Source organism: Mchenga conophoros, linkage group LG17 (genome assembly GCF_057382185.1).
Source record: "Mchenga conophoros isolate Kocher_MC1m ecotype Shallow Benthic linkage group LG17, M_conophoros_male_GT1.1, whole genome shotgun sequence".
Taxonomy (NCBI): domain Eukaryota; kingdom Metazoa; phylum Chordata; class Actinopteri; order Cichliformes; family Cichlidae; genus Mchenga; species Mchenga conophoros.
In genome coordinates, this window is record NC_140542.1 from 8,248,535 (window position 1) to 8,260,023 (window position 11,489).

The window sequence follows — 11,489 nt, forward strand, 5'->3', positions numbered from 1 at the left end:
GCACTTTGATCATGAATGAAATTCTCCTTCCTGTCAGTGTAACGAAGTTTAACTACACATTTAATCCCTGAGATTTTTAATAAAAGAAGTGTAGTTTCAACAGTATGTCTCATTTTTCACATTTTAAAAATGCTGAAATTGGAAGAAATCAATGTGTAAAATTACACAAACACTTCCACAGACGGTCCTATTATTATAACATGGAAACCTTTTGTTTTTCCTGGGAACCCACAGTAAAAAAATCACACATTTCTAAAGTTGATCAAAAAAAAAACAAACAAGAACTTTCTGTTATTTAATTGTTTATTAATTGTTTACATTAGTGCTGTATCAGTTGTCTTCATCTCAACTCAACAAATCCTCCTTCCCCATCAGACTCTTGAACAGCTGACCTATTTTAACAGTAATAATCATTTTTGCACATCAGGTCATCTCTCGTATCAAAGCAGCATATTAAGCTCTTCTGCACATAAATCTGTTTAATACTTTTGTCTCCATTTAATTATTCATGCTATTTGTATTTTATCTAGTTGTACATATTAACCGGCATCTGTGTGTGGACAGCAGGGAAAGAATTTCATTGTACAGAGAAATGCTTTTCTTTGTACACATGACAATAAACGCTTCGAATCTTAAATCTCATCAGTATGAAAAACCATAAAACTTGTGAGAATGGTAATATCACATCTAACGTTCGCCTTCAGGACATTACAAACTTTAATCTCATAGATTATGGAAAAGTGCATGAAAAGAACTACTCGCTGGTTCTCTGGTAACTTCCACACACACACTCACACAGGTACCATGTGTGCTGTAAACAGGCAGTCATCCTGGCGTGTCTGTTCTTTCCATTGGCCTTTTTAAGGTCACTCCTTCATCCCAGTACACGAACAGAGCTCACAGGTCACCAATGTGTTTAGCTGCACTGACAGTCTGATTAAAATCTTCAAGTTTGATATAAGACAATTTCAAAAGCAGAGCTGAAGGATGACGATGAAAATATTCAAGAGAGTTCCTTTATAATGCTCTACGACCAACTACAAATGAAGCTCTTCAGATGAAAGGAAGCATCTGGCTTTTATGGGCAGATCACCAAACTACTTATTTTTTTCTTCCTCCAGGTGTTGTTTGGTAACATCAACAAGGTGATTGTGGGTTAATTATCCAAAATGAGAACAGGATTTCTACAACTAAGATCCAAAGTATGCTCGCAATTATTAGGCATGCATTCGAGTAGACCAAAACACATGCAGCTGATGCAACAATTCAGAGTCCTGCATAAGAGCTATCTGTTGTGTGGTCAGCTAATGTGGATTAATGAAAGGGGAAAAGTATTAGCTAGCTCAAATTAGCAGGCATCCTGCTATCTGAAAAAAGGAGCAAGAGAGGACATCTGCTAGGTGCTGTCTGAGGAAACCACCTTGGCATAGAAGAGTCTTTGGATACAGTAAAGACGTGAGATATTATGAATGGCTAGATTAAACAGTGCCTTGGAGAGGTGTGGCTTCTCACCTCCATGCGGAATTCCTCACAGCACAGTCAGGCACCCTGTGCAAAAACAAAAAGACGCAGAAGAGTAAGTTACAAAAGCCATAGGAGGGTATCCATCCTGCTGGATTATTCATCATCTCTCTTTCAGAATACCTGCATCCCCAAAGTGCATTCAGTTTTCATGGGAGACCAAAGAATGATGTCATAGGAGAGCAGTACTGGGGTTACTGTGAAAAAACTGTAAACATGTAAGAGGAAACCAGTAAGCATTCACTCGGCAAAAAAACTGACGATGGAAAAATTAATGACTTGTTTTTAAAAAAGTCAAATTCTTAATGTCTCACATCCTGTCTTGTTTAGACAGGATGTGAGACATTCATCTGGAAACAGCTGGATGATCTCTTTTCTTTTCTCTGTTTTGAAGAAAGAGAAACGCTTTTTATTCATGTATTGATTTAGGTTCTTACAGCGCCTCAGAGCAGAGAGACTTGAAAGGAAAAGGCAGTTTGTGGAAGTGTGAGTCCAAAAATATCATCCACAGCCTCACGGACCTGTTTAGGATTTTTAAAGAAGAGTGTGTGAGAAATCCAAGATTTCAGGTCAATCTAAAAGGACTCAGAGGTTCAAACTTTACACAATGTCCTCAGCTGCCAAGCTCTCTCACATTTCCCAAACATCTTTGTGACAGAAAACAAAGAGTTCTGATGTCTTCAAGATTAACGTCATGTATTGGGCAAAAATGGACAAAAAGCCTTATAACTTAGAAATATGACTGTTACAAGCACGGTGTGTATTGGCGACATATTGAAAGTACTATATAAAGATGTAAAATATGTCACATTTGACCTCTGACCTCTACTTCAAGGTCAGTGGATTAATCTGAAGGTCAAAGTGATAGAAATGCTATATAAAGCTGTGTTTCCTTGCACCAATATTTATTTTTACAGTCTAGGGATAGGGGTTGGTATATGGGAATTGTAACGCTACTTTTGACCTCTGACCTCTTCTCTGAGTTCAAATAAGGTCAAACTTTAATAAAATGTCTTCACCTCATTTCACATCTGCCTTTTTTTCAAGTTGACCCAAAATTTTCATGTTGAGCTGGTCCTGGCAGATGTTTGCTCCTTGCTGAGCCTGGTTCTGCCGGAGGTTTCTTTCTTCCCACTGTCACCAAACAGCTTTCTCTGTATTATTTTAAGGTGTTTGCCTTAAAGTATGATATTCATTGGGCTGACTGTTGTTTTTATTTGATGTTAAATTCAATTGAATTGAAATTAATAAGGTTAAGGGTTAAAAAGCTCAAGTTATTAGTGTCCAGTTATTTACTAATCAATAGCTATTATCCATTACCTACTCTATACAATACTGTTCCCAGTGATTGAGCCACCTTGGTGGAGGTTTGGCTTAATATATCTGCTAGATTTATGTTTCCTTGTCTATTTTATGCAGTGTGGCAGGTGTTTGACCTGTACAGAGAGGGGTCATGCCTGGCCCCTTTAAGTCTAGCTGACTTTAGAGCCTGCAAATGCTCTTAACACATCAGAAGAAAGGCCAAGAAGGTCTTAACCTTTTAGGTGGTTGAAGTGTGGGTCAGGAGGTTTGGCTTGATGTAGTGAGCTTGTTATTTATTTTTTTTACATATGTTATTTTTTTTACACACACACACACACACACACACACACACACACACACACACACACACACACACACACATATATATATATTTAAGGCATAAATCTGATCTATCTGACAGCTATATATTGACTAGGAAAAGTCAGAATGCCATGATCAATCTTGTAGTATATATAGTTATTTTAATAGATATCTAGCATTAGAAGGCATGTAGTGGGGGGAAAACTTGGATGTGCACATTTAAGCACATCACACGTTTACTGCATAACTTAACAATGCACAGACGGGTCAGGACCTGACGGTAAATAATGTTTCGTGTTCTACTGCAAACCGTGCAGGTCAGCTGTAACACAGATTTCAGGGGTTTTTTTTTTGAATGCTTGGCAATAAAGCTACCCTCCTCCCGATGGACCGTGTGCTCCACCTGAGCTGTCAGATATATCTATGACATGGACGTTTACTCTGTGAAAAGCGGCAGAATTTAATATTTCCCAGAGAATAAGTGAAGGAGAAAGGTGGAGATGAAATAGAGAGACACAGGGCAACTATCGTATAGGAAAGAATAATAGAGAGAGCAAAAGGACACATTTAGGTGCACGATATGTACTGTAAGAACTGATGAAGATGGTCAGATAGATGGACTTACATGTTCTTGAATTCAGTCTATTTAATCACTTTTGCTCAGTTATAGTTGAATATTGTATGTAAAATTGGTTGTATTTAAACCATTGTGAATGAGTTGTTGGCCTATAATTTATAACACATTTCAATAAAGAACACTGGGGTTAGAATCTGCAGTTTTGACAAATTGACTTTTGCATATCTTTTATATATGCAGGTAAAAACATTTTTATAGTGTCACCTACATTTGAAGTGTCTTTTTCAAGCAAGATGAGACGACAGAATATGCAAGACATTGACACAAGCATTGCATATTTTATAAAGATATCTTAAGTGTCCTAAAATGGACTGACCCTGTAACATAAAGTAGGTATAATAACGTAGAGTCAGAAAGATACTTGCAAAACAGGTAATTTTGTGTATATATCCCTTTGAATATCCTGTTCCTTTTTATATTAATTAAATAAATAAATAATAATAAATAAAGCCAAACAGAAACATCGACATTCACTATTTGGAACACGCTCACTTTCTGGCACTACACCTCAGCTGGAGACCTCCCTTTTTTAAGCGGTACGGAGGCTGCAGTTGTCAAATGTCTCCAGCAGATGGCAGAAATTCTCTGTCAAAAAGAGGAAAATGGAGCTTAAACAACAGCCCATTAATTGTATTTAATTACATAATAACTGTGGCTGAGTATATTATACAGAAACAATTTTAACATTAAAATAAACTCCAAATACTGAAAGACTTTGACGGAAAGATTTATTTTCTTTTGGTCGAATTGCAAATTACCACCAGCCTGCTAGGAAATGGCTTCACGACAGGCTTTACGACACCATCTACTCGCTTTACAACTGTTTTGGAGGCTCATTCAAAATGGAGTAGATCTTGAAGAAGTTAGGGTCAGCGGATCTAGCTTCATTTTCGCGTGGGTTTTACAGCAGTATCTTGTTCCTCAATAGAGTATTTGTAGCCTCAGAAAAATGACAGAAGAAAAGAAGACGGGCTCTTTGGGGTTCTTCTCGAGCTACGACGATTTGAGCGACAGCAGCAACGACAGCGATTCGGATGACCAGGGGGGAAGCCGAAAGAAGAAAGCGGGGACCGAAGCCGAGGGGAGCGCTCGGTCCTCTCTACCGGGAACCAAGCGAGATGCCGGCGGAGCTCCGTTACCCAAACCCGACGAGCTGTTTCGCTCCGTGTCCAAACCCGCTTTCCTCTATAACCCGCTGAATAAGCAAATAGACTGGGACAGCCTGACGGTCAAAGCCCCGGAGGAGGTACAAATACACGTTGAACTGCGGTTAATATGACCACAACAAGCACGCTCTGATGTGCTAGATGAGTGTAAACACTGTACGAGCCACAATTAGCAGATTATCGGCTTCACCTGTGCTAGCTCAGGCTTCCCAGTAGTGGTCGCTGTTTCTTTGCTTGCTGATGCACACAGTGTAGCTCTATCTGCAGTGGTTGGTTGGAGACGTTATCAGACTTTTGTAACGACATTCATATGTACAGGCTGTGCAGAAGTATTGAGCCATATTCATTTCCTCACAATTTACTTCCATAGAGCCTTTCTAAGTGGTCTTCAGCAATAGTTCTTCCAAACAAGGTGTGTCATAAGCAGTGTTGGGTAAGTTACTTTAAAATAGTAACTTAGTTACATTACTAGTTACTTCTCTCAAAAGTAACTCAGTTACTTCAAGTTACTCGTTACTTTCAAAGTAACTAGTTACTAGGGAAAGTAACTTTGGTTTTACTCAGAATTCTCTTGTTAATGTGTTTCTTCCATAACTTTGCCAGTCTTCTAGCTTGCTTACTTGCCACAAGTGCACTGTGCCACCTACCAATAGAAAGGAAAAGATAATGTGCATATTTCCATGAGAGAAATCCCACGCCTGGACCGTCATTGACTGCTGCCATGATTCTAGCCTACGTCACAGCATCATGCGCGCCTTTTACATCCAACACAAAAACTGCAGTCGTGGTGCTTTCGATTGTACTCAGAACTCGGAAATTCTGCCTTCTGAATAGGAAGATGTAGGCAACACCAGACTGCAGATGAGCTGCATACAGGGCTGGACTGGGACAGAAAATTGGCCCGGGCATTTTGACTAGAGACCGGCCCACCATTATAGGAAAAATCATAAAGCCTTTGAATGAAAATAAACACTGTTGTGACAGTGATGTACACTGTTTTGATGGTATATATGCATCAATCTATCAATCGTTTGTTGTAAGATTCAGATAATTATTTTTTAAAAGCTAGACATTTTAAATGAGAATAAGAAAGAAAAGTATTTCTTTGTGCCCCCCTCTCCCTGTTAATGCCCTACCTGGCCCCCTGGCAACACTTTGCTAGACCCGCCCCTGCACAGTTACCAGCTGTCAGCTACCTAAAAAAGGATCCTGGTGTTATTTGTCTCTCAGAAACAGTTCATAACTTCCATTCAACTCATTCATGTCACCTAAAAGGTAAACCTGTTTCTCCATCACCTGTTCAGCTCTGATGATTCAGTAAGGACATCTGGTTTCATCTTCATGTTTCCCTCTCTCCAGATAACCAAACCATATCATGACCAGCAGCTTTACAGCTGTGGCTCCAGCAAACATCAGCTGATACTAGAAATTAATATTAAATAAACTCTAACAATAGCTGATCAAGCTTAAACGTGCTGCTGTTGTTTAGCGCGACATCCGCTGGTTTCCTCTTTCGGCGCAAAGTGAGCGATAAACAAACAAGAGAGCCGATCAGCTGATCATTGATCAGTTTTCATGATTGAAGTAGAAACGGGAGAGGGAGGGGGGAGAATGAAAGAAGAAGAGGCAGCTGTGCAGCAAAGACACAGAATAACTCCAGCTTTGTGTCTTTTTCATTGTAGCTGAATTACGGGACAAACTGTTCCTTTTCACCTTAATAAGAAACGCTTAATATTTTCTCTGAATACCAGACGGGACGGTTGGCAACTCTAATAACTTATGAACAAAATAAAGTTCAACATCATTAACTTCATAGCACCCACCCAGCTGTATAGAAACTCCGTCATGCTAGCTAGCACGCAGTACGGAAAAAGTCAGCACAACGAAAATAAACTCCACCTAAACTTGGTTCATATCTGACCCAGAGAGACTGCAGGTCATAACTTCTTACCTGAAGTTCAGTTCACACTTGGACCGGCGGCCGCCTCGGGTCTCTTTTCCTTCTGCCTCCCTTTTCCTTCATCCACCTGCTGCCTCCACCACTTGCTAATGTTACTGAATCTGTGGAAACTCCGCGATAGCCACCACACGAAGTAACGAGTAACGACCCTATCTAAATCCCAGTAACGAGTAACGCGTTCCTGATTTTGGCATAATAACTAGTTACCGTGCTCGTTACCACAATAATAACGTAGTTACTGTAACGCGTTACTTAATAACGCGTTAGTCCCAACACTGGTCATAAGCGGATGAACCAATCTTGTGTCTACAGTTGGCAAAGAACCGATTTTAAATAGAGTTTTTAGGCACTTTGTTACGATCAGCCTGTTGAAAAACCATATTATTTGTTAATTTCTTCGGATGACCCTATGAAAATGCCAAAGAGTGCACAGGTTGACAGTATAAAATAGTGTCTTTGCACCAATAAGGTGATTACCAAAGAGCTAAAAATGTGATGGCATGGTGTGCAGAGTGTTGTTAAAAACTCCGTGGAAGCTGAGGCCACTCAAATAAGTGGCAAGTCTAACAAAACAAAAAAGAAAGGCATTATCTACAGCTGATGAACTGTATCTGAAAATCGTGTTCTTAACAAGTAGGAAAACAAATCCAGCAAGGGCCTGACACAAGACCTGAGAGAGAAATCTGGCCCTGTAGTTGGTCCATCTACCGTTTGCCAAAGCCTCATCAGAAATGGTCTCGGTGGAAGGGTTGCTGTCCAGAAGCCATTCTTAATGAAGGAAAGGAGGAGAAAAGGTTGCGGTTTGCCAGATTACACAAGAACTGGACTGAAAAACAGGGAGGGATGAAAGACTTGAAAATCTTGGTTTAAATTGGAGGTGGTCAGGAGAGAGGTACAATGGTGACTGTCTACAGTCATTTACAGTCATAACCATTGTGTTTTGATGTGGACTTCAAGAAACCTGAAAAACTATCCCTTTAGGCTACTTAAAGAATTTAAAAGGAAGCTAAAGTTGTCTAATATTGATGCTTTTCAGCATCATTTTTGACTTGAATGCCGTATTTTCATTTGTGTTTACACATGTTCCAATAAATCGCTGTAAATATTTTGCAACATCTAAAGAATTGAGGTGTAGCTTGAGACTTTTCCACAGTCTTGCACATGTGTGATGTCATTCTGGTGCATGAAAGATGTTTTTCTGTCTTCTCTCTTTGCAAGTGAATGAGGCCAATAGAAACGATGTTAGGAAGACTTTTCATTATAACATAGTGCAGTACAGCAACACCACAAGCCATAATCTCAGTCTATAAAGTGAGTGAGTGATTCACATATTATAATAGTTATATTTCTTGTTTATTTTAAAGAGAGTTTACTGTCTTTAATCTCTTATGGAGACTAGCTATGATCACCTTTGCTGTTTGACTTTCTCTAAACCAATTTTCCACTTTTTTTTCCTTGAAGGCTGCCAGAGAATTTAAGCCATGGAAGACAAATGCCGTGCCCCCGCCTGAAAGTTACACTGCAGAGCCAGAGAAGAAGAAAGGACCTCCCCCTGGAATGGACATGGCTATAAAGTGGTCCAATGTGTACGAGGACAACGGGGAAGACGCACCGCAAGCTTATACAGGCAAAGCTCGTTTTCTACCTGAAGAAGAGCAACCCTCAGACTCTGGTGAGTTTCAGTTTCATTCTCCTCATTACAGCTCTTTTATACCGTTGTGCAATACCCACAGGCTTTAAAATCCCAATAAATTTTGATGTGTATTTAATCCTATGTTATTTGATAATTTGGCAAATTAGCAAGAAAGTATGAACTTGTGATAAGCAAAACAACTACATGGAAATGAAACAAGGGCAATACAGTAGATACCAGAGGTGAACATTGTGTTAACGTTTTCAATTTGTTGAAAAAGTTGTGTGTGAGGATTTTTGGACTTCTTCAGAGAAGAGCTGGAAGTTGTTAACAAAGATTTATTTGATTTGCTGCCACAAAAATGTGAAATAAATGATACCAAAAACTAAATAAAAGTATCAGATTATAAATGTAAACATCTGTTTCAGGCCAGTCTTTGTGTGTTTAATCAATACCCAAAGATGCGAAGCATAATATCAGCTGCACCATTCCACCTACGTATTTCCATCCAACTATATGTAACAAATGAGTGCAATACAGTAAAATAATGAGGGCGTTTGCTCTGCTTTCTGCTTTGCACCTGCTTGGAAAATGTGGACTTGTTTATTTAAACAATGTGCTGTTGAGAAATAATAATAAAGATTATGTTTTACTCTCCGTCCCTCTACAAAATCCCAAATCCATCCAACTCGTCATCTGCTGATCAGATGAGGAGTCAGAGAAGCCAGGGCTGTCTGCCAAGAAACGGCGAGTGGAGACCTTCCAGCAGAAGGAGAAGAGGAAGAGGGACTTTGGACAAGCCACATCTGACAAGAACTTTGTTGAAGAAGAGAAAAGGATCCTCAGGCAAAAGATTGAGTGAGGACCAAACTTTCTGCACCCAGGAAATTGTCTGCAATGTAAATCTTTTCCATCAGCAGGGAGCATTCACTGCATTAGAGCATGCAATCATAGAGCGTTGTTTTATCTGTATGTACATGTTATAATTTGAAGCAGTAGTTTGTTTTTTCAAGACTGTGAGCACATAAGAATTTTTTAATTTGATTCAGTTTGCAACATTGTTAACAGTGCTTAAATTTATCAGACCAGCTGCCATAAGCACAAGAACATCTGTGAAAAACTTGTTTAAAGCTCAAACTTGTTGTAGTTTTTTAGGTAAATGACAAACTGAATTCACACTTTTATACCCAAGTCTGAGCCGGCACACTGAACTACAATAACAAGTCAGAAATGATCGATCCTGCTACTAGGCCCAAATTATAAACCACTAACACCATTGTTTCTGTTCAGGAGTGCAGGTAAATAACTTTGAGGTGGCATCTTAATCAAAAATAATAATTTACTGGGTTTTTTCTGCTTTTCAGTAAAACAGTTTGAAAATTGCTGGAAAAAATAGTTATGTATTTAACACTAAAAATATAATTCAGAATAAAGATGGATTATCTGTTACAGAAACATAAAATGATTTTGGTAATTCCAATATCTTTCATTTGGGGGAGCTGTGGTATAAGCCTTACTCTGGGTAGTGGTCTAATAAATCTTTTAAGCACTGTATATCATGTAATATCAAAAAACATCATTTGATGGCCCCATTGCAAAGGCTAAAGGCTAACAGCTGTGATTTTGGACTTAATAACAAGCTAAGGGGGTATTTTAAAGGCACAATGATAAAGGATATCACAGCTGTACAAAAGTGATCATTTCCAAACAATTAACGTTGTGAGATTGTGCTTGTTTGACTCTGCTGGACTTCAATTATTCACCAGGATTGTTTTTAGTCATAGCCATTAGGCCTGAAGGCCAAAACATGTTGACCTGTAAGTGTGTTTACTTCCTGTTTTATAAATTTAATTAAGTATAATAACAGTGATGTTTGGCTGTGGTGGTTTACTTGGTCTGTACTTTGTTTTGTGTTGTATACTCACTGCCCATTCACCACCAAAATATGATTGTGTGTTGTTCTTTGAAATCTGAAATTGCACCATTCCCCCGTTGTTCCTGCTTATGGCCACTAGATGTCGCCTTTAGGCTACACTGAAACTCCATCAATGTTTATGGTGAGGTCAGCTGTGTGACTGCATAAATGCTGGCTACTCAAGTTACAATCAGGAGCTGTGTATATATGTTGTGTCTGTCAAAAAGGGAGTGGCAATCTTTGATTTGGAAGTTTGTGTCGTCTCAGTTTTCTTGAGGTGCTTGTTCCATTCAAACTGTTGATTCAGTGTCATGTACCAGGGACTACAACAGGAAATAACCTCCTATATGTTTATTTAGACTACGTCGAGTATTGGAACACGTATTTCTTTGTGGATCTTTTATTTCTTCCAGCAATTCTCTGAATTCAGTGTTACGGTATATTTATAGCTTTCTGGGCAACATAAACCATTGAGGCAATAAAATTGTTTATTGAAAAGAGTCATTTACCTTTTAAGTTGCAAAGTCTGTGTATTTATTGAATAGCTTATTTGTTTATTTTTTAGCCATTAAGTTTTTTAGATTTGTGTTATCAAAGCAACAGACTGTAAAACTCACAATCCATTTTTTAGGTTCCTGTGGCCATTGGAGTAAATATAATGGTTTTCTGAGAATTGGGGAAAAAAGTTTCCACTTTGCAACAGTTTAGTGATCAGAGGAATTCCTGGTCTATCTGTCATCATGGGTTGACATGAAATAGTGGTGAATATGCTTCTGATAAAATTCCAGCCTCCAGGTATGTGCCTGGCCTTGTCTGAAATGTGTACCAGGGCCTGCAGAACAGCAGTGATGAACTGATTTTTATCAGCTGTATTTACGCACAAATAACCCCTCTCTGTACTGACTGAATGAGCAAAGACCAGCGAGGTCATATCCATCAGTGTTTAGGAATTATTCATCTCATTGTCAGTCTGGAAATTTCCCAGGAGATGGATGTTTTGCAATGCGTTGCCTTTAGAAATACAATTCCAGCTT

At 38.9% G+C, this 11,489-nt stretch overlaps 1 protein-coding gene across 1 annotated transcript; it reads left to right on the forward strand.

Moving 5' to 3' along the window:
- Positions 1-4,585: 4,585 nt before the first annotated feature.
- On the forward strand, positions 4,586-10,959 carry lg17h1orf52 (linkage group 17 C1orf52 homolog). Its single transcript, XM_085252302.1, has 3 exons — positions 4,586-5,027; positions 8,369-8,579; positions 9,248-10,959. Exons 1-3 carry the CDS (start codon positions 4,731-4,733, stop codon positions 9,400-9,402), a joined length of 663 nt encoding a protein of 220 aa, XP_085108428.1. The 5' UTR covers positions 4,586-4,730; the 3' UTR covers positions 9,403-10,959.
- Positions 10,960-11,489: the final 530 nt, after the last annotated feature.

Excerpts from the sequence above, each read along its gene's own strand:
- lg17h1orf52 (XM_085252302.1), top strand. The coding sequence starts at position 4,731 with ATGACAGAAGAAAAGAAGACGGGCTCTTTGGGGTTCTTCTCGAGCTAC. Across the intron at positions 5,028-8,368 it reads CGGTCAAAGCCCCGGAGGAG|GCTGCCAGAGAATTTAAGCC; the intron begins GTACAAATACAC and ends TTTTCCTTGAAG. Across the intron at positions 8,580-9,247 it reads AGAGCAACCCTCAGACTCTG|ATGAGGAGTCAGAGAAGCCA; the intron begins GTGAGTTTCAGT and ends TCTGCTGATCAG.